Consider the following 24127-nt stretch of genomic DNA (forward strand, 5'->3'; position numbering starts at 1 on the left):
GGAGACATAGAAGTGGTATTGTAACGCTGATAACGGTGTCATCGCCACTGGCCATGTTGGTGGAGTACTCGAAACAGCGCAACAGGGCACACAGGTCTCGCATGGAGGCCCAGTCATTGGTGGTGAAGTGGTGCTGTTCCGCAGTGCGACTGACCCGTGCGTGCTGCAGCTGAAACTCCACTATGGCCTGTTGCTGCTCGCACAGTCTGTCCAGCATGTTCAAGGTGGAGTTCCACCTGGTGGGCACGTCGCATATGAGGCGGTGAGCGGGAAGGCAGAAGTTACGCTGTAGCGCAGACAGGCGAGCAGCGGCAGGATGTGAACGCCGGAAGCGCGAACAGATGGCCCGCACTTTATGCAGCAGCTCTGACATGTCGGGGTAGTTGTGAATGAACTTCTGCACCACCAAATTCAGCACATGTGCCAGGCAAGGGATGTGCGTCAAACCAGCTAGTCCCAGAGCTGCAACGAGATTTCGCCCATTATCGCACACCACCAGACCGGGCTTGAGGCTCACCGGCAGCAACCACTCGTCGGTCTGTTGTTCTATACCCCGCCACAACTCCTGTGCGGTGTTGGGCCTGTCCCCCAAACATATGAGTTTCAGAATGGCCTGCTGACATTTACCCCGGGCTGTGCTGAAGTTGGTGGTGAAGGTGTGTGGCTGACTGGATGAGCAGGTGGAAGAAGAGGAGGAGGAAGCTGAGTAGGAGGAGGAGGCAACAGGAGGCAAAGAATGTTGCCCTGCGATCCTTGGCGGCGGAAGGACGTGCGCCAAACAGCTCTCCGCCTGGGGCCCAGCCGCCACTACATTTACCCAGTGTGCAGTTAGGGAGATATAGCGTTCCTGGCCGTGCTTACTGGTCCACGTATCTGTGGTTAGGTGGACCTTGCCACAGATGGCGTTGCGCAGTGAACACTTGATTTTATCGGATACTTGGTTGTGCAGGGAAGGCACGGCTCTCTTGGAGAAGTAGTGGCGGCTGGGAACAACATACTGTTGGACAGCAAGCGACATGAGTTGTTTGAAGCTGTCTGTGTCCACCAGCCTGAATGACAGCATTTCATAGGCCAGTAGTTTAGAAATGCTGGCATTCAGGGCCAGGGATCGAGGGTGGCTAGGTGGGAATTTACGCTTTCTCTCAAATGTTTGTGAGATGGAGAGCTGAACGCTGCCGTGTGACATGGTTGAGATGCTTGGTGACGGCGGTGGTGGTGTTGGTGGTACATCCTCTGTTTGCTGGGCGTCAGGTGCCAACGTTCCTCCAGAGGCGGAGGAAGAGGCCGAAGCGGCAGCAGCAGAAGAGGCCGAGGTGGCAGCAGCAGAAGAGGTAACAGGGGGAGCCTGAGTGACTTCCTTGTTTTTAAGGTGTTTACTCCACTGCAGTTCATGCTTTGCATGCAGGTGCCCGGCTCTGATGGCACAGCGTGCAAACCACACGGGTCTTGTCGTCAGCACATTGTTTGAAGAAGTGCCATGCCAGGGAACTCCTTGAAGCTGTCTTTAGGGTGCTCGGTCCCAGATGGTGGCGGTCAGTAGCAGGCGGAGTCTCTTGGCGGTGGGTGTTCTGCTTTTGCCCACTGCTCCCTCTTTTGCTACGCTGTTGGCTCGGTCTCACCACTGCCTCTTCCTCCGAACTCTGAAAGTCAGTGGCACGACCTTCATTCCATGTGGGGTCTAGGACCTCATCGTCCCCTGCATCGTCTTCCACCCAGTCTTGATCCCTGACCTCCTGTTCAGTCTGCACACTGCAGAAAGACGCAGCAGTTGGCACCTGTGTTTCGTCATCATCAGAGACGTGCTGAGGTGGTATTCCCATGTCCTCATCATCAGGAAACATAAGTGGTTGTGCATCAGTGCATTCTATGTCTTCCACCGCTGGGCAAGGGCTAGGTGGATGCCCTTGGGAAACCCTGCCAGCAGAGTCTTCAAACAGCATAAGAGACTGCTGCATAATTTGAGGCTCAGACAGTTTCCCTGGTATGCATGGGGGTGATGTGACAGACTGATGGGCTTGGTTTTCAGGCGCCATCTGTGCGCTTTCTGCAGAAGACTGGGTGGGAGATAATGTGAACGTGCTGGATCCACTGTCGGCCACCCAATTGACTAATGCCTGTACCTGCTCAGGCCTTACCATGCTTAGAACGGCATTGGTCCCATCATATATCGCTGTAAATTCTGGCGGCTACTGGGACCTGAGGTAGTTGGTTCACTAGGACGTGTGGCTGTGGCAGAACGGCCACGTCCTCTCCCAGCACCAGAGGGTCCACTAACACCACTACAACCATGTCCGCGTCCCTTACTATATGTTTTCCCTATTGTTACCGTTCACCACAAAAAGAAAAAAATTATTTGGCCCAATGTATTGAATTCAAATTCAGGCCTTTTTTTTACAGACACCTAACACTATCTGGCTATCTATTTAGGTACCGTATTACACTAATACAGGCACAGCAGTAACAACTGATTTAGCTGAATATAATTTGTAGGCCTAGTATTTAGGCGCTGGATGACAGGTATACGTTTACGGACAGAATTAGACTTGGAAATGCATGGTAGCGTGGGAAGTTATTGAGGATGACCCTATCAGCACCTTCAATCTAATATACCCTTTTATGGATAGATTTAAACTTGGCCTGATACAGCAGAAACCACAGATTTAGGGAATTGCTAAGTTGGGAATTGTATTTCAACCCAGAACAAAAACTGTGCTTTGGCGGACACTAAATAAATTGACCAGCCACAGCAGTAACAACAGATTTAGCTGAATATAAATTATAGGCCTAATTTTTAGGCCCTGGATGACAGGTATCCCTTTTACGGACAGAATTAGACTTGGAAATGCATGGTAGCGTGTGAAGTTATTGAGGATGACCCTATCCGCACCTTCAATCTAATATACCCTTTTATGGATAGATTTAAAGTTGGCCTGATACAGCAGAAACCACTGATTTAGGGAATTGCTAAGTTGGGAATTGTATTTCAACCCAGAACAAAAATATATCCTTTGCCAGACAGCAGACAGTATTACAATTGGCTAGCCACAGCTGAAACACCAGATTTAGGGTACTGCTATTTTGGCAATTGTATTTCACCCCTCAATAAAATAGCAAGCACAGCCAAGCCCCTGATGTAGGATATAGCACAAAAAAAACCACACTATTAATGGTTAAATGGACTTGGTGCAGCTTGTGCTGGCGCACCACAAGACACAAAATGGCCGCCGATCACCCCAGAAAAAAGTGACTGAAAAACGCTCTGGGCAGCCTAAAAACAGTGAGCAATTGAATAGCAGAAGTTGAATGATTCACAGCTGTAGATCGATCATTTTATTAAGTGTTTTGGAAGAGTAAATCCCTGCCTAATCTCGCCCTAACAGCAGCAGCTCCATCCTCTCCCTACACTGATCAGAGCAGAGTGACGTGCGGCGCTACGTGACTCCAGCTTAAATAGAGGCTGGGTCACATGCTGCACTGGCCAATCACAGCCATGCCAATAGTAGGCATGGCTGTGATGGTCTCTTGGGGCAAGTAGTATGACGCTTGTTGATTGGCTGCTTTGCAGCCTTTCAAAAAGCACCAAGAAAGCGCTGAACACCAAACCCGGACTTTTACGAAAATGTTTGGGTTCGGGTCCGTGTCACGGACACCCCAAAATTCAGTACGAACCCGAACTATACAGTTCGGGTTCGCTCATCCCTATTGAGAGCATGTCCTAATGATATCCCCCCAATGTATGAGATAGCACAACCCCTTCAAGGCCTCATGCACACGATTATATCTGTTTATAGCAACAAAAACATGGATCCACAAAACATGGATTATGTCCGTGTTTTGTCTGTATTGCATCCACAGTTTTTTTCAGACCAATAGAAATGAATGGTTCAGTGTGCAATCTGCAAAGAAATGCTGACTGGATACAAAATACGGTTGTGTGCACGAGGCCTAATCAGCAGTTGGACAGGGAGCAAGAGAAAGGATTAACTCTATCAGTGCTGTTAGGAAGTTCACTGAGCACCAGTCCCAAATCACACAGGGAAGGGGGGTGCGACGCCTGTTCAGGAAAGTAGGACAGTGGCACACAGGAGCGCAACATTAACGTATCTTGTTGAACCCTTATATGTGTGATATGAATGACTGAGGTTTTTAGGGTTGATGAAAGTCCTTCCTGAACTTTTAGAAATTTAATTGGAACAAAGCTACCATTTTAGAATTATTTTTATTTTTTATTTCCTGCCATTTTGTTGTTGTAGAGTCTGTGCAGCAATTTTGTCTAGTTGACAACACTGCTGCTTCTGATAAATTCTGACAGCACGCTGCTCTTGGCTGTTGTGAGCTCAGGGCTGACTTCACTGATCTGCTTTACTAAAAGCCTCTTCTCTTTGTCCTTCCCCTCCCTCTTTTCTGAATAGCATAGTGTTAGGGTTCGGCTACATGGTGATCTTGGTCATGGGACAGCTGGTGTGCCCAAGGTTTGCAGTGGGATTGCAGTATTGCAGTGCTAGCATAGAAATGAATGGGATACAAACACAACTCGCAAAAACTCCAACACAGGTAGGCAATTTGCCTTGATAAGCGTATTAGAGAACGCAAGCATGAGAGGTCTGTCTGTGTCCATACCTCTTCCTCCTCTGTCAGTAAACCTTCCGGATCCAAGGCTCCTGAAGAATCCGAGGAGTCTATGCAGGTTGATGCTGCGACATCTCAGCAGCAGAGGGAGCATTGCCAAAAGAACAGACTGTGCTTTTACTACGGCAGCCCGCTCATCAAGTATGATCCTGCCCTGTGAAAACAAAGGCAGAAAACGTCATTGTCTGAGAGACGTTCAGGGAGGTCACTCAGATGCACAGGTATTTCCCGGGAAGTGTGTTAAAAAACTAATGCCTGTGAGTTTATCTTCACAGGGAAGGACTGTTACTGGTCGTAATAGATGGCCTTGCGGTTTGCCCGGCGGCCGTTTTGCGGCGAACTTTGCGTGTTCACGATTCGCCGAACATGCGAACATATGGAGAAATTTGCGTCCGTCATATTCTTTTACATTATGAAGAACTTTGACCCATGACACATCCATCAGGTGGTACAAGACGTTTCAGCACATGGACCCCCTACCTTATAAATAAACCCCATCTGGCCACCGTTTTACATTCAGTGTTTTGCCAGTGTAGGGAGAGGTTGCTGTGTGGAGCAGGGACAGACTGTTAGGGACACCAAACGCTAGCTAATAGGGCCACAAAAGTCATTTTAACGACTGGTAAAGGTGTGCTATCGATAGGTGTGATACACAGAGGGGGTGCGATATACTTATAATATACTTTTATAATGAGTCAAAAACACATAGCTCTATTTAGTGATCACCTGGAAGTCAGGGGCCTAGGGGCTTACTGGGGCCATTTTCATATAGGGTAAGGTTCCGGATGGGGTCACTCTTATCAGGGCGGGTGGTCTGTGGTTAGGCTAGCAGGGCCAGAATAGCACCCCCTGTTTCTTTTTTTCTGTTCTTTGCCCACCCTTTCCTTCAATACCACATCATCATCTAACACAGGGATAGATATTTTTTGCTTTCCCTCCGGGATTCATGGATGTGCACTGGAGCCCCCCGGATTGTGGTAGGACATATGGTTTCTGATTTGGTGCCGCCGAGCACCTGATTTAGTGCCGCCGAGCACTTGTTATTGCCTACCATATCTATGCTTTTTGCTTAAAGGGGTTCTGCACTTTGTTTACTTTGGATAGATTATCAGCATCTGATCGACGGGGGTCTGACACCGCTGATCAGCTGTTTGAGAAGGCAGCGGTGCTCCAGCAGCGCCGCGGCCTTCTCACTGTTTACCGCTGGCCCAGTGACGTTACGACTAGTATCAACTAGCCTGGGCGCTGCTAAGCTCTGTTCACTTGAATCAGGTGCGTGATCCCCTGAAGACGCTGGTTTTCCAGCGAAACATGTCGGGAGGCAGGAGATCTATGTGGGTGTGTTTTTAGAACAGTGATTAGCAGAGAGGGGACTCCTTGAGAGGAGGAATGAATAGCTAGCACAGCGATATATTGGATGCATCAACACAGGCAATTGACCAATGTAGCAATAGGCCAAAGCTGAAATGACTAGCTAGCATGCTGCTGTGCAAGACTAAAAACAGCAGCAGGCTTTCAAGTGAAGGAGGCGATCTGCAATCACTGGGAATTTTAACCCTTTCCAGTATTGTTGTTAAAGTATTTTAATAAAGAGACCTGAATAAAAGTGAAGTTTTAAATACTAGTAGCACATGAAAAAAGGCGTTAATTCCTCCGAATGGACCACTATGTGTATACCATTAAAGTAATCGTCGCACATGTGCTAGGAGGTTCTATGATTCTACAACAGTTTGGAGTAAGAGAGGTCTCCTTCCTGGGCTACATTATTTCCCCACAAAAATTTTGTATGGATCCTGTTAAGGTGTGCTGAGCATTGCGAAATATCAAAGGAAATTCATCAACATTTTTTCTGTCATTGCAAAACCATTGTCCAATCAGATAATCCCAGCAGACGTACTTGATTTTGCATTGTATTTTTTATTCAATCATCCAAAATATCCATTAACTGGACACGTTTCGGCTCATTCAGCCTTTCTTAACCATTATCTGAATGGCACTAGATAACATTTTATAAGTAACAAACCAAATCACGTGTTAGTGACATCATTAATAAAGTAATTAATTATACAAACAGGAAGCGACGTAAAAACCTGGATGGAGTATTTCATCTCGCAAAAATTCTCATTTCATGACGAAACAAAGTATCTCAATACATTCACGCAGTGTTGTCATCTTCAAGTGAATATACTCCATATTATACATTTTTTTAGAAAAACCTTAAAAAAAACATAATCTCATAATCCCTATTTAGACCTCTGGGTTGTAGTGTGTCCAGGGGCGGACTGGGCAGGGGGGCAATTGCCCCCCGGGCCTCCCTGGCTTGCTGTCCCGGCCGGCCGGCCGGGCCGGAATAAACATCCGCTTTATGCCAGGGAGACGGGGAGCAGGGGAGCAGTGGAGGCGTGTTGCGGCAGCCTATCAGACAGGCCGCCGGACCGGCGCAGGCGGCGCGATGACGTCATCGGCGCGATGACGTCATCGCGCCACCTGCGCCGGTCCTGCGGCCTAACTGAGCCGCTGCCGTAAAGTGATTGCAGTGTGTGCTGGCGCCTGGCTGGAGGCAGGACCGGAGTAGTCCAGAGAAGCAGGGAGGTAAGTATGTCTGACTGACATTTTTTTTTTTTTTCTTTATTTTTGTCCCTATCTGGCTACTACTGGGCTGGCACTTTATGAGGGGGGTGGGGGGCAGGGGGCACAATCTGGCTAGTGGTGGCTACTCCTGGCACATTATAGGGGGGCCCCCCCCCTAATCTGGCTACTACTGCCAGTGGTAGCCAGATTAGGGGGGGCCCCCCTATAATGTGCCAGGAGTAGCCACCACTAGCCAGATTGTGCCCCTGTGCCCCCCTGCCCCCCACCCCCCTCATAAAGTGCCAGCCCAGTAGTCTACTGGGCTGGCACTTTATGAGGGGGGTGGGGGGCAGGGGGGCACAATCTGGCTACTCCTGGCACATTATAGAGGGGCCCCTATCTGGCTACTCCTGGCACATTAGTGGGGGGGCCCTATCTGGCTACTGGCACATTAGTGGGGGGCCTATGGCTACTGGCAGATTATAGGGGGGGCCTATGGCTACTGGCACATTATGGGGGACCTATGGCTACTGGCACATTATGGGGGACCTATGGCTACTGGCAGATTACAGGGGGGGCTATGGCTACTGGCAGATTATAGGGGGGGGGGCTATGGCTACTGGCAGATTATAGGGGGGGCTATGGCTACTGGCAGATTATAGGGGGGGCTATGGCTACTGGCAGATTATAGGGGGGCTATGGCTACTGGCAGATTATAGGGGACCTATGGCTACTGGCACATTATGGGGGACCTATGGCTACTGGCAGATTACAGGGGGAGCTATGGCTACTGGCAGATTATAGGGGGGGCTATGGCTACTGGCAGATTATAGGGGGGGCTATGGCTACTGGCAGATTATAGGGGGGGCTATGGCTACTGGCAGATTATAGGGGGGCTATGGCTACTGGCAGATTATAGGGGGGGCTATGGCTACTGGCAGATTATAGGGGGGGCTATGGCTACTGGCAGATTATAGGGGGGGCTATGGCTACTGGCAGATTATAGGGGGCTATGGCTACTGGCAGATTATAGGGGACCTATGGCTACTGGCACATTATGGGGGGGCATATGGCTACAGGCACATTATAGGGGGGCCCTATGTGGCTACTGGCACATTATAGGGGGGCCCTATGTGGCTACTGGCACATTATAGGGGGGCCCTATCTGGCTACTGGCACATTATAGGGGGCACTATGGGGACATTAGCTCAACTGGGGATATTACAAGGGGGTATTTTGTGCACTGTCTATTATAAGGAGAATTAGCTCTACTGGGGGGTGGGGCATTATGGTGGGCTTTATTACTCCCCCATGGTATGACCCCCTAGTAGCAGCCCCAGCCTCTCCCTGCTCTGTGACCCCTCTGCCCCTTCTCCAAATCCTTATTATGAAATCTTTCTCATTAGGATAAAACACAACATTAGCTCCGCCGAGCCCCCGGCCAAAGCGTGGAAGTGGCGTCCGAGATCCCCAAGGGTCAAGTAACTGTAAGTTTTCAAATGAAATATGTTTATGTTATACACATATAGCCTACACTGTGCCACACAATATACAGTTTCTCCTGCAAAAGTCATCAAGTGTCATGGGGGGGACACAGAGCAGCGCCCAGCGGGGAGGAGAGAATACACGGATGCAACACTGTATCAGCCAGAAAATGACACTTTCGGCATTATACCAAAAATGCAATTTTCGGCTGATGTGTTTCGGCGGCCGATATATCGGAGCATGCCTAGTTTATTTTGTTTTACTGTGTTCTAATTTACATGGCTGATGAAAGTTGGGGGGGGGGGGGGGTTGGCTCAGTGGGCCTCTGGGTGTTACTTGCCCCCTGGGCCAAAAGTTGCCAGTCAGCCCCTGAGTGTGTCCAACGTGTGAATCCAAAATGCCTTCCTTCTGAGTAGTAATTTTTTTATGTTACTTCGTGGAGGATGGACTTGCTCTATTACCTGATACCTCAACTGTAAGATAGAGTGTCTGCAGTCGTGAAAATGAAAGGGTATTGGTAACAATAGATTCTTCTTGCTTATCGTAGACTTATGTTTGCAAATGCGATCTTTGATAGTCTGCATATTTTCTCCTATATATAACAAGCCATAACAGCATTTCACAAGATATATCACGTTTTCAGTTTCACACGTGAAATAACCGCTAATTATGAAAGGTTTTCCAGTGTGTCGATGGTAAAAGAATGGGCCTTTTAACACATTAGAGCACTGTATACAGTGGAGGCAAAGAAATGTTTCAGTTTTCTGTTGTGTCCGAATCTTGATCTAGGAGGATGACTTCTGCCTGATCGCACGTCCCTGTGACATCTACCATCCATTTGGATATCTTCTCTATCAACTTTTTTTATGTTCTTTTCTGAGCCTACCATGTTGATCACGGTTATCGGCGAATCAGGGTTCCACGCCAGAAAGGGAGCGTGAGAAAGAGAGACCACATCCAAGGGAGGATTAATTGTTTCAAATTAAAAATGATAGAGCGGAAATAAGGGACAAAGTATTAAAGCGTAAATGTGGGACAACTTTTTGAAAAATGTCACCTGACAATGTAACAGACAATTTTTTTAAATTTATGTTCCTGTCACCTATGCAGAGGTGCCCCAGTGACATCTACCATCCATTTGGATATCTTCTCTATCAACTTTTTTTATGTTCTTTTCTGAGCCTACCATGTTGATCACGGTTATCGGCGAATCAGGGTTCCACGCCGGAGACGGAGCATGGAGATGGAGAGGCTACATCCAAGGGAGATATAATATTTTTTTTTGGATCAAGCGGAAATATGGGAAAAGTTATTGAGGCGCAAATGTGGGACAAATTACTGAAGCACAAATGATGGAAAAGTTATTGAGGCGCAAATGTGGGACAAATTACTGAAGCGCAAATGTGGGACAAATTGCTGAAGCGCAAATGTGGGAAAAATAAGTAAAGCGCAAATGTGGGACAAATTATTGAAGCGCAAATGTGGGACAACTTGTTAAAGTTTAAAGCATTGAACAAAAGGAGGTGGCGCGCATCAATTAAAGAAGAATTTCTGAAATTTTATTCCCTGTCACCTTTGCAGAGCAGGGGTTTTCTTCACGTCTAAAATTGTAAAATGTCAACCCAAAAATGTAACAGAAAAATTACAGAAATTTATTAACCTGTCTACTTGGTAGAGCAGGGGTCTATGACAGAAAAAAAATGTTTATTGTCACCCGAAAATGTAAAATAAAAATTATTGAACTTTATTAAGCTGTCAACTAGGTAGAGGAGGGGTATATTACACCCAAAGATTTGTGAATTTCACCCGAAAATGTAAGGTCTTTTTTTTTTTTTACCTGTCTACTAGGTATAGCAGTGGCACATAACACCCACAAATTGTAGAATTTCAACCAAAAATGTAACTGACAAAGTAGTGAAATGACATAAAATAAAATAAAAAATAAAAAAAATTATTTATGAGGTGGAGTTCCATATGGAGCAGGAGTTTAAGGAGGCGGTGTACGTAGCGGTGTAGGTGGAAACGGCGGTGGAGGAGGACGAAGTAGCCAACAATGATTTACATTTTTTAAATATTTTTTTTTCTGTGAAATATCCAAAATACAAGAATGAGCAATTGCGCTGCACTATAACAATGGCTTGGCTGGTATACTTGTCTATTATGCATGTTCCATATCAGCTGGTGATGCTGGTTGCTTTGGCATGCTAACAAAGCTTTTCCACATTTTGGCCATGCTAACCCTGCCTTCTGAGGTGCTAGGGGTACCCCAGCTGCGTAGGCCACCACTTCCTCTGCCTTCGCCTTGTGCTTCCACTGTGCCCCCCGATGTCAGGTGGGAATGCCACCAGTGGCGCAACTACCAGCGTGCGCTTGTACCCGCGCATCTTATGATCATGCTCCAGTGACGGAATTAAGGACAGTACATTGTCCTTGTAATGGGGATCCAGCAGCGTGGCCACCCAGTAATCAGCACAAGTTAGAATGTGGGCAACTCGGCGGTCGTTGCGGAGACACTGCAGCATGTAATCGCTCATGTGTTCCAGGCTGCCCAGAGGCAACAAAAAGCTGTCCTCTGTGGGAGGTGTATCGTCTGTGTCCTCTGTATCCCCCCAGCCATGCACCAGTAATGGCCATGAGCTGGTCTGGGTGCCACCCTGCTGTGAACATGGTTTGTCCTCCTCCATCTCCTCCTCATCCTCCACCTCGTCATCTTTTGGAACTGTGCCCTGGCTGGACAATTTTGTACCTGGCATTTGTGGGTGCAGGAACCCACCCTCAGAGCCACTTGTGAATGACTGTCCAGAAACGCTACGAAATGATCCCTCTTCCTCCTCCTCCTCCTCCTGTGCCACATCCTTTTCCATCATCGCCAGCAGCGTTTTTTCAAGGATGCAAAGAAGTGGAATAGTTACGCTGAGAACGGCATTATCGGCACTGGCCATGTTGGTGGAGTACTCGAAACAGCGCAACAAGGAACACAGGCCTTGCATGGAGGCCCACTCATTGGTTGTGAAGTGGTGCTGTTCCGCAGAGTGACTCACCCATGCGTGCTGCAGCTGAAACTCCACTATCGCCTGCTGCTGCTTGCACAGTCTGGCCAGCATGTGCAAGGTGAAGTTCCACCTTGTGGGCACGTCGCATATGAGGCTGTGAGCGGGAAGGCCGAAGTTATGCTGCAGCGCTGACAGGCGAGCAGCAGCAGGGCGAGAAAGCTGAAAGCGAGCACAGACGGCCCGCACTTTATGCAGCAGCTCTGACATATCGGGGTAATTTTTAAGGAATCTCTGCACCACCAATTTAAGCACATGCGCCAGGCAAGGGATGTGCGTCAAACCGGAAAGTCCCAGAGCTGCTATGAGAGTTCGCCCATTATCGCACACCACCAGGCCGGGCTTGAGGCTCACTGGCACAAACCACTCATTTGTGCTGAAGTTGGTGGTGAAGGTGTTACACGGATGAGGAGCCGGTAGAGGATAAGGAAGCGGAGTAGGAGGAGGAAGCAACAGGAGGCAAACCGAGGCGCCCTGCAATTCTCGGTGGTGGAAGGACATGCACCAAACTGCTATCCGCCTCAGGCCCAGCCGCCACTGCATTTACCCAGTGTGCTTACTGGTCCACATATCCGTAGTGAGGTGCATCTTACCACAGATGGCGTTGCGCAGTGCAAACCTGATTTTTTCCCCTACTTGGTTGTGCAGGGAAGGGATGGCTCGCCTGGAAAAGTAGTGGCGGCTGGGCACGATGTACTGTGGGATAGCCACCGTGGGACATTGTGGAGATACTTTGTGACCCAGGTGGTGATGTTGCTGGAAGATCCTCTGTTTGTGGGGTGGCAGGTGGCACTCTCACTCCAGAGGTGGGTGAAGAGGCCGAGCCTGCAGCAGAAGAGGAAGCAGGAGGAGCCAGAGACATTTCTTGGTTTTTGAGGTGTCTACTCCACCGCAGCTCGTGCTTAGCACTTAAATGCCTGGTCATGCAGGTTGTGCTCAGGTTGAGAACGTTTATGCCTCGCTTCAGGCTCTGATTGCACATTGTCTGAGAACTGCCACGCCAGGGAACTCCTTGGAGCTGGCTTTGGTGTGCTCGGTCCCTTGCTGCAGTGGGCAGTAGCAGACGTACTGTCTGGAGGACGGCCGCTCCGCTTTTGCACCCTGCTCCCTCTTCTGCTGTGCTGGTGGCTCTGTGCGACCACCGCCTCTTCTTCCAAACTACATAGGTCACTCGCATGACCTTGATTCCATGTGGGGTAGAAGACCTCATCGTCCTCCACATCATCTTCCACCCAGTCTTCACCCCTGCCCTCCTTGTCGGTCTGAACACTTTCAAAAGCCCCAGCAGTTGGCACCTGTGTTTCGTCATCATCCGAGACTTGCTGCCATGGTCCTCCCATGGACTCATCTTGAAAAATAAGTGGTTGGGCATCGGTGCACTCAATCTCTTCCACTTCTGGGGCAGGGCTAGGTGGATAGCCCTGGGAAACCCTGCTAACAGAGTCATCAAAAGGCAGAAGAGACTTCTCCATGACTTGGAGCTCAGACTGCTTGGCTGATTTGCAAGTGGGTGAGTTGAAAGACTGATGGACATCGGCTGCAGTTGCCAACTCTGATCTTTCAGCAGGAGACTGGGTGGGAGACAATGTAAAGGAACTGGAGGCACTGTCAGCAACCCAATCTACTATCGTCTGTACTTGTTCAGGTCTCATCATTCGTAGAACCGCATTAGGCCCGACCAAATACCACTGCAGGTTCTGTCGCCTACTAGCACCTGAGGAAGGGGTTTCACTTGTGGGTGTAGCTGTCACAGATCGACCACGTCCTCTCCCTGCAACAGGAGCTCCACCAGCAGCATCAGGACCTGGGCCATGTCTATTTTTTTAACGCTCTCCTCATATTTTTCAAATTTATGATCTTGCCCTAAATGGGTGTTTTATTAATAGCAGAATAGAACCACAGTATGTAAAGAGTGTATCTCACACACCTTGATCCAGACTAGGCCGCAATTAAAGTTTTGTGCCCAAAATGTCTGTATTTCAAATGACTGAATAGAACCACAGTATGTAAAGGCAAATTAAATACCAACATAAGCTGTGACCAGCAAATTGTACCGCGCAGTACACAACCATAAACTCCTATAAACAACAAAACAAACCCGCGGATAGTTACTGATTCTTTATTGAACAAATATAATGACATATAGTACAGACCAAAAGTTTGGACACACTTTCTCATTCGAAGAGTTTTCTTTATTTTCATGACTATGAAAATTGTAGATTCACACTGAAGGCATCAAAACTATGAATTAACACATGTGGAATTATATACATAACAAAAAAGTGTGAAACAACTGAAAATATGTCATATTCTAGGTTCTTCAAAGTAGCCACCTTTTGCTTTGATTACTGCTTTGCACACTCTTGGCATTCTCTTGATGAGCTTCAAGAGGTAGTCACCTGAAATGGTTTTCACTTCACAGGTGTGCCCTGTCAGGTTTAATAAGTGGGATCTCTTGCATTATAAATGGTGTTGGGACCATCAGTTGGATACACAGCTGATAGTCCTACTGAATAGACTGTTAAAATTTGTATTATGGCAAGAAAAAAGCAGCTAAGTAAAGAAAAGCGAGTGGCCATCGTTACTTTATGAAATGAAGGTCAGTCATTGGGAAAACTTTGAAAGTGTCCCCAAGTGCAGTCACAAAAACCATCAAGCGCTACAAAGAAACTGGCTCACATGCGGACCGCCCCAGGAAAGGAAGACCAAGAGTCACCTCTGCTGCGGAGGATAAGTTCATCCGAGTCACCAGCCTCAGAAATCGCAGGTTAACAGCAGCTCAGATTAGAGACGAGGTCAATGCCACACAGAGTTCTAGCAGCAGACACATCTCTAGAACAACTGTTAAGAGGAGACTGTGTGAATCAGGCCTTCATGGTAGAATATCTGCTAGGAAACCACTGCTAAGGACAGACAACAAGCAGAAGAGACTTGTTTGGGTCAAAGAATACAAGGAATGGACATTACACCAGTGGAAATCTGTGCTTTGGTCTGATGAGTCCAAATTTGAGATCTTTGGTTCCAATAACCGTGTCTTTGTGCAACGCAGAAAAGGTGAACGGATGGACTCTACATGCCTGGTTCCCACCATGAAGCATGGAGGAGGAGGTGTGATGGTGTGGGGTGCTTTGCTGGTGACACTGTTGGGGATTTATTCAAAATTGAAGGCATACTGAACCAGCATGGCTATCACAGCATCTTGCAGCGGCATGCTATTCCTTCCGGTTTGCGTTTAGTTGGACCATCATTTATTTTTTAACAGGACAATGACCCCAAACACACCTCCAGGCTGTGTAAGGGCTATTTGACCATGAAGGAGAGTGATGGGGTGCTGCGCCAGATGACCTGGCCTCCACAGTGACCGGACCTGAACCCAATCGAGATGGTTTGGGGTGAGCTGGACCGCAGAGTGAAGGCAAAAGGGCCAACAAGTGCTAAGCATCTCTGAAAACTCCTTCAAGACTGTTGGAAGACCATTTCAGGTGACTACCTCTTGAAGCTCATCAAGAGAATGCCAAGAGTGTGCAAAGCAGTAATCAAAGCAAAAGGTGGCTACTTTGAAGAACCTAGAATATGACATATTTTCAGTTGTTTCACACTTTTTTGTTATGTATATAATTCCACATGTGTTAATTCATAGTTTTGATGCCTTCAGTGTGAATCTACAATTTGCATAGTCATGAAAATAAAGAAAACTCTTTGAATGAGAAGGTGTGTCCAAACATTTGGTCTTCACTGTATATATATATATATATATATATATATATGTGTGTGTGTGTGAAACATATGAAATCATCCAGTGACATCATACATCTGTACCGCGCGGTGTGTATAACTATATATATACACTCTCAGCGAGGTAGAGATGTATGATGTAAGCGGATGATTTTGTACGTGTCACACCAGGTATTAAAGTATAACTGTCGCGTCCTCCGAATCTCCTCCTTGCTGGCTGACGTCACAGAGCTGGAGCGCCGAAATCTCGCGAATGTGAATGCGTGATGCCGACACTGCGCATGCGCTAGTTCACGCATCGCGAGATTTCGGCGCTCCAGCTCAGTGACGTCAGCCAGCAAGGAGGAGATTCGGAGGACGCGGGGCGGTGCTGGGCTCCTTTCCGCTGGACTCATCTCCGGATACAGGACACATATCAGGTTCATTTGCATATCAATCAAAACGTTTTTTTAACACAATAAAGGCACAGAGAGCTATGGGGACTGGGTATTGCAGATGTGCTAGCGGCCATCTAGCAGCCCATGTCCCCAGCTCTATGGCCAAAATCCCGGTGACAGGTTCCCTTTAATAAGATTCAGCCCTTAGCAACCAGTCTGCATAAAACTGCAATTTCTCTATTCAGTTAAGATGGCCGCCACTGCCCTCACCCTGAGGCTAATCCCGCCTGCCCTCACTAGCCAGTAACAATAACCCCCCAAAAGTGTCAGTAACCAGAGCCCTCCCCCCTAAAGGGTTAATCTCCTGCAGCACAAAAGGGTCCTCTTACCACATGTTGCTTTCATTTATACACTGAGCAGACGGCAGATCTCCCTTCCCTGGTCTGCACTGCTTCAGCTCTGCATCCTCCAGCTCTGCTGAGTGAGGGAGCGTCTGCCAAGCGCAGGGACAGGGAGAAGTGCACACAGCCCAGGCACTGTTATCAGCTGCTGGGGAGGACCTGGCTTTAATCATTTACTTACAGTCCCTGGCTGTCAGTAATCTGACCTTGCACGCTGCGTCCTCCGTCCTTCAACACATAGACGGACCCTGCATAGCAACCTGATTTTAAGCACAGGTAAAAATAGGCAGTAGAGGCAACAAAACTGTGGAATTAAGGGGTAATTGAATACACAGTGAAAAGTTGAAATAGGGCCACCAAGGAAATATTAATCACCACAATCCAATACTCCAAAAAAAAAAAAAAAAGATGACAGTTATACTTTAAGTTATCATTTTTAAAGGCATGAAATACGGATGTAGTAGATTTAACACACATGCTTTAGGAGACGTGTTATGTAAACAAAATGCGATTACATTTTTTTTTTAAATGGCTTTTGTTTCAAGATAACGCAATGAGTTAAGAGTAGAGTTGAGCGAACACCTGGATGTTCGGGTTCGAGAAGTTCGGCCGAACATCCCGGAAATGTTCGGGTTCGGGATCCGAACCCGATCCGAACTTCGTCCCGAACCCGAACCCCATTGAAGTCAATGGGGACCCGAACTTTTCGGCACTAAAAAGGCTGTAAAACAGCCCAGGAAAGAGCTAGAGGGCTGCAAAAGGCAGCAACATGTAGGTAAATCCCCTGCAAACAAATGTGGATAGGGAAATGAATTAAAATAAAAATTAAATAAATAAAAATTAACCAAAATCAATTGGAGAGAGGTTCCATAGCAGAGAATCTGGCTTCCCGTCACCCACCACTGGAACAGTCCATTCTCAGATATTTAGGCCCCGGCACCCAGGCAGAGGAGAGAGGTCCCGTAACAGAGAATCTGTCTTCATGTCAGCAGAGAATTAGTCTGCATGTCATAGCAGAGAATGAGGCTTCACGTCAGCCACCACTGCAACAGTCCATTGGCATATATTTAGGCCCAGCACCCAGGCAGAGGAGGGAGGTCCCGTAACAGAGAATCTGTCTTCATGTCAGCAGAGAATTAGTCTGCATGTCATAGCAGAGAATGAGGCTTCACGTCAGCCACCACTGCAACAGTCCATTGGCATATATTTAGGCCCAGCACACACACAGGCAGAGGAGAGAGGTCCCGTAACAGAGAATCTGGCTTCATGTCAGCAGAGAATCAGTCTGCATGTCATAGCAGAGAATGAGGCTTCACGTCAGCCACCACTGCAACAGTCCATTGGCATATATTTAGGCCCAGCACACACACAGGCAGAGGAGAGAGGTCCCGTAACAGAGAATCTGTCTTCATGTCAGCAGAGAATCAGTCTGCATGTCATAGCAGAGAATGAGGCTTCACGTCAGCCACCACTGCAACAGTCCATTGGCATATATTTAGGCCCAGCACCCAGGCAGAGGAAGGGGGGTCCCGTAACAGAGAATCTGTCTTCATGTCAGCAGAGAATTAGTCTGCATGTCATAGCAGAGAATGAGGCTTCACGTCAGCCACCACTGCAACAGTCCATTGGCATATATTTAGGCCCAGCACCCAGGCAGAGGAGGGAGGTCCCGTAACAGAGAATCTGTCTTCATGTCAGCAGAAAATTAGTCTGCATGTCATAGCAGAGAATGAGGCTTCACGTCAGCCACCACTGCAACAGTCCATTGGCATATATTTAGGCCCAGCACACACACAGGCAGAGGAGAGAGGTCCCGTAACAAACAATCTGGCTTCATGTCAGCAGAGAATCAGTCTGCATGTCATAGCAGAGAATGAGGCTTCACGTCACCCACCACTGCAACAGTCCATTGGCATATATTTAGGCCTAGCACACAGGCAGAGCAGAGAGGTCCCGTAACAGACAATCTGGCTTCATGACAGCAGAGAATCAGTCTGCATGTCATAGCAGAGAATCAGGCTTCACGTCAGCCACCACTGCAACAGTCCATTGTCATAAATTTAGGCCCAGCACCCAGGCAGAGGAGAGAGGTCCCGTAACAGAGGATCTGGCTTCATGTCAGCAGAGAATCAGTCTGCATGTCATAGCAGAGAATGAGGCTTCACGTCAGCCACCACTGCAACAGTCCATTGTCATAAATTTAGGCCCAGCACCCAGGCAGAGGAGAGAGGTCCCGTAACAGACAATCTGGCTTCATGTCAGCAGAGAATTAGTCTGCATGTCATAGCAGAGAATGAGGCTTCACGTCAGCCACCACTGCAACAGTCCATTGGCATATATTTAGGCCTAGCACACAGGCAGAGGAGAGAGGTCCCGTAACAGACAATCTGGCTTCATGTCAGCAGAGAATCAGTCTGCATGTCATAGCAGAGAATGAGGCTTCACGTCACCCACCACTGCAACAGTCCATTGGCATATATTTAGGCCTAGCACACAGGCAGAGCAGAGAGGTCCCGTAACAGACAATCTGGCTTCATGACAGCAGAGAATCAGTCTGCATGTCATAGCAGAGAATCAGGCTTCACGTCAGCCACCACTGCAACAGTCCATTGTCATAAATTTAGGCCCAGCACCCAGGCAGAGGAGAGAGGTCCCGTAACAGAGGATCTGGCTTCATGTCAGCAGAGAATCAGTCTGCATGTCATAGCAGAGAATCAGGCTTCACGTCAGCCACCACTGCAACAGTCCATTGTCATAAATTTAGGCCCAGCACCCAGGCAGAGGAGAGAGGTCCCGTAACAGACAATCTGGCTTCATGTCAGCAGAGAATTAGTCTGCATGTCATAGCAGAGAATGAGGCTTCACGTCAGCCACCACTGCAACAGTCCATTGGCATATATTTAGGCCTAGCACACAGGCAGAGGAGAGAGGTCCCGTAACAGACAATCTGGCTTCATGTCAGCAGAGAATCAGTCTGCATGTCATAGCAGAGAATGAGGCTTCACGTCACCCACCACTGCAACAGTCCATTGGCATATATTTAGGCCTAGCACACAGGCAGAGCAGAGAGGTCCCGTAACAGACAATCTGGCTTCATGACAGCAGAGAATCAGTCTGCATGTCATAGCAGAGAATGAGGCTTCACGTCACCCACCACTGCAACAGTCCATTGGCATATATTTAGGCCTAGCACACAGGCAGAGCAGAGAGGTCCCGTAACAGACGATCTGGCTTCATGTCAGCAGAGAATCAGTCTGCATGTCATAGCAGAGAATGAGGCTTCACGTCAGCCACCACTGCAACAGTCCATTGTCATAAATTTAGGCCCAGCACCCAGGCAGAGGAGAGAGGTCCCGTAACAGACAATCTGGCTTCATGTCAGCAGAGAATTAGTCTGCATGTCATAGCAGAGAATGAGGCTTCACGTCAGCCACCACTGCAACAGTCCATTGGCATATATTTAGGCCTAGCACACAGGCAGAGGAGAGAGGTCCCGTAACAGACAATCTGGCTTCATGTCAGCAGAGAATCAGTCTGCATGTCATAGCAGAGAATGAGGCTTCACGTCACCCACCACTGCAACAGTCCATTGGCATATATTTAGGCCTAGCACACAGGCAGAGCAGAGAGGTCCCGTAACAGACAATCTGGCTTCATGACAGCAGAGAATCAGTCTGCATGTCATAGCAGAGAATCAGGCTTCACGTCAGCCACCACTGCAACAGTCCATTGTCATAAATTTAGGCCCAGCACCCAGGCAGAGGAGAGAGGTCCCGTAACAGAGGATCTGGCTTCATGTCAGCAGAGAATCAGTCTGCATGTCATAGCAGAGAATCAGGCTTCACGTCAGCCACCACTGCAACAGTCCATTGTCATAAATTTAGGCCCAGCACCCAGGCAGAGGAGAGAGGTCCCGTAACAGACAATCTGGCTTCATGTCAGCAGAGAATTAGTCTGCATGTCATAGCAGAGAATGAGGCTTCACGTCAGCCACCACTGCAACAGTCCATTGGCATATATTTAGGCCTAGCACACAGGCAGAGGAGAGAGGTCCCGTAACAGACAATCTGGCTTCATGTCAGCAGAGAATCAGTCTGCATGTCATAGCAGAGAATGAGGCTTCACGTCACCCACCACTGCAACAGTCCATTGGCATATATTTAGGCCTAGCACACAGGCAGAGCAGAGAGGTCCCGTAACAGACAATCTGGCTTCATGACAGCAGAGAATCAGTCTGCATGTCATAGCAGAGAATGAGGCTTCACGTCACCCACCACTGCAACAGTCCATTGGCATATATTTAGGCCTAGCACACAGGCAGAGCAGAGAGGTCCCGTAACAGACGATCTGGCTTCATGTCAGCAGAGAATCAGTCTGCATGTCATAGCAGAGAATGAGGCTTCACGTCAGCCACCACTGCAACAGTCCATTGGCATATATTTAGGCCTAGCACACAGGCAGAGGAGAGAGGTCCCGTAACAGACAATCTGGCTTCATGTCAGCAGAGAATCAGTCTGCATGTCATAGCAGAGAATGAGGCTTCACGTCACCCACCACTGCAACAGTCCATTGGCATATATTTAGGCCTAGCACACAGGCAGAGCAGAGAGGTCCCGTAACAGACAATCTGGCTTCATGTCAGCAGAGAATCAGTCTGCATGTCATAGCAGAGAATCAGGCTTCACGTCAGCCACCACTGCAACAGTCCATTGTCATAAATTTAGGCCCAGCACCCAGGCAGAGGAGAGAGGTCCCGTAACAGACAATCTGGCTTCATGTCAGCAGAGAATTAGTCTGCATGTCATAGCAGAGAATCAGGCTTCATGTCAGCCACCACTGCAACAGTCCATTGGCATATATTTAGGCCTAGCACACAGGCAGAGGAGAGGTTCATTCAACTTTGGGTAGCCTCGCAATATAATGGTAAAATGAAAATAAAAATAGGATTGAATGAGGAAGTGCCCTGGAGTCCAATAATATATGGTTATGGGGAGGTAGTTAATGTCTAATCTGGACAAGGGACGGACAGGTCCTGTGGGATCCATGCCTGGTTCATTTTTATGAATGTCAGCTTGTCCACATTGGCTGTAGACAGGCGGCTGCGTTTGTCTGTAATGACGCCCCCTGCCGTGCTGAATACACGTTCAGACAAAATGCTGGCTGCCGGGCAGGCCAGCACCTCCAAGGCATAAAAGGCTAGCTCTGGCCACGTGGACAATTTAGAGACCCAGAAGTTGAATGGGGCCGAACCATCAGTCAGTACGTGGAGGGGTGTGCACACGTACTGTTCCACCATGTTAGTGAAATGTTGCCTCCTGCTAACACGTTGCGTATCAGGTGGTGGTGCAGTTAGCTGTGGCGTGTTGACAAAAGTTTTCCACATCTCTGCCATGCTAACCCTGCCCTCAGAGGAGCTGGCCGTGACACAGCTGCCTTGGCGACCTCTTGCTCCTCCTCTGCCTTGGCCTTGGGCTTCCACTTGTTCCCCTGTGACATTTGGGAATGCTCTCAGTAGCGCGTCTACCAACGTGCGCTTGTACTCGCGCATCTTCCTATCACGCTCCAGTGCAGGAAGTAAGGTGGGCACATTGTCTTTGTAGCGTGGATCCAGCAGGGTGGCAACCCAGTAGTCCGCACAGGTTAAAATGTGGGCAACTCTGCTGTCGTTGCGCAGGCACTGCAGCATGTAGTCGCTCATGTGTGTCAGGCTGCCCAGGGGTAAGGACAAGCTGTCCTCTGTGGGAGCCGTATCGTCATCGTCCTGCCTTTCCCCCCAGCCACGCACCAGTGATGGACCCGAGCTGCGTTGGGTGCCACCCCGCTGTGACCATGCTTCATCCTCATCCTCCTCCACCTCCTCCTCATCCTCGTCCTCCTCGTCCTCCAGTAGTGGGCCCTGGCTGGCCACATTTGTACCTGGCCTCTGCTGTTGCCAAAAACCTCCCTCTGAGTCACTTCGAAGAGACTGGCCTGAAAGTGCTAAAAATGACCCCTCTTCCTCCTCCTCCTCCTCCTCCTGGGCCACCTCCTCTTCCATCATCGCCCTAAGTGTTTTCTCAAGGAGACATAGAAGTGGTATTGTAACGCTGATAACGGTGTCATCGCCACTGGCCATGTTGGTGGAGTACTCGAAACAGCGCAACAGGGCACACAGGTCTCGCATGGAGGCCCAGTCATTGGTGGTGAAGTGGTGCTGTTCTGTAGTGCGACTGACCCGTGCGTGCTGCAGCTGAAACTCCACTATGGCCTGCTGCTGCTCGCACAGTCTGTCCAGCATGTGCAAGGTGGAGTTCCACCTGGTGGGCACGTCGCATATGAGGCGGTGAGCGGGAAGGCCGAAGTTACGCTGTAGCGCAGACAGGCGAGCAGCAGCAGGATGTGAACGCCGGAAGCGCGAACAGACGGCCCGCACTTTATGCAGCAGCTCTGACATGTCGGGGTAGTTGTGAATGAACTTCTGCACCACCAAATTCAGCACATGCGCCAAGCAAGGGATGTGCGTCAAATTGGCTAGTCCCAGAGCTGCAACGAGATTTCGCCCATTATCACACACCACCAGGCCGGTCTTGAGGCTCACCGGCAGCAACCACTCGTCGGTCTGTTGTTCAATACCCCGCCACAACTCCTGTGCGGTGTGGGGCCTGTCCCCCAAACATATGAGTTTCAGAATGGCCTGCTGACGTTTACCCCGGGCTGTGCTGAAGTTGGTGGTGAAGGTGTGTGGCTGACTGGATGAGCAGGTGGAAGAAGAGGAGGAGGAAGCCGAGAAGGAGGAGGTGGCAACAGGAGGCAAAGAATGTTGCCCTGCGATCCTTGGCGGCGGAAGGACGTGCGCCAAACAGCTCTCCGCCTGGGGCCCAGCTGCCACTACATTTACCCAGTGTGCAGTTAGGGAGATATAGCGTCCCTGGCCGTGCTTACTGGTCCACGTATCTGTGGTTAGGTGGACCTTGCTACAGATGGCGTTGCGCAGTGCACACTTGATTTTATCGGATACTTGGTTGTGCAGGGAAGGCACGGCTCTCTTGGAGAAGTAGTGCCGGCTGGGAACAACATACTGTGGGACAGCAAGCGACATGAGCTGTTTGAAGCTGTCTGTGTCCACCAGCCTAAATGACAGCATTTCATAGGCCAGTAGTTTAGAAATGCTGGCATTCAGGGCCAGGGATCGAGGGTGGCTAGGTGGGAATTTACGCTTTCTATCAAATGTTTGTGAGATGGAGAGCTGAACGCTGGCGTGTGACATGGTTGAGACGCTTGGTGACGGAGGTGGTGGTGGTGGTGTTGGTGGTACATCCCCTGTTTGCTGGGCGGCAGGTGCCAACGTTCCTCCAGAGGCGGAGGAAGAGGCCGAGGCGGCAGCAGCAGAATAGGCCGAGGCGGCAGCAGCAGAAGAGGTAGCAGGGGGAGCCTGAGTGACTTCCTTGGTTTTAAGGTGTTTACTCCACTGCAGTTCATGCTTTGCATGCAGGTGCCTGGTCATGCAGGTTGTGCTCAGGTTCAGAACGTTAATGCCTCGCTTCAGGCTCTGATGGCACAGCGTGCAAACCACTCGGGTCTTGTCGTCAGCACATTGTTTGAAGAAGTGCCATGCCAGGGAACTCCTTGAAGCTGCCTTTGGGGTGCTCGGTCCCAGATGGCGGCGGTCAGTAGCAGGCGGAGTCTCTTGGCGGCGGGTGTTCTGCTTTTGCCCACTGCTCCCTCTTTTGCTACGCTGTTGGCTCGGTCTCACCACTGCCTCTTCCTCCGAACTGTGAAAGTCAGTGGCACGACCTTCATTCCATGTGGGGTCTTGGACCTCATCGTCCCCTGCATCGTCTTCCACCCAGTCTTGATCCCTGACCTCCTGTTCAGTCTGCACACTGCAGAAAGACGCAGC

The 24127-nt window shown here is 49.1% G+C and overlaps 1 protein-coding gene across 1 annotated transcript in view; it reads left to right on the plus strand.

Moving 5' to 3' along the window:
- Positions 1–4434: 4434 nt before the first annotated feature.
- The window catches only part of LOC122946660 (mucin-2-like), a gene marked incomplete at its 3' end in the record, with an annotated part of 75078 nt that continues 55385 nt past the window's right edge, over positions 4435–24127 (plus strand). Inside the window, exons 1-2 of the mRNA XM_044306419.1 lie at positions 4435–4472; positions 4639–4770. Of these exons, the coding sequence (XP_044162354.1) occupies positions 4435–4472; positions 4639–4770 (170 nt within the window). The remainder of the gene's footprint in view (positions 4473–4638; positions 4771–24127) is intronic.

Source organism: Bufo gargarizans, chromosome 9 (genome assembly GCF_014858855.1).
Source record: "Bufo gargarizans isolate SCDJY-AF-19 chromosome 9, ASM1485885v1, whole genome shotgun sequence".
Taxonomy (NCBI): Eukaryota; Metazoa; Chordata; class Amphibia; order Anura; family Bufonidae; genus Bufo; species Bufo gargarizans.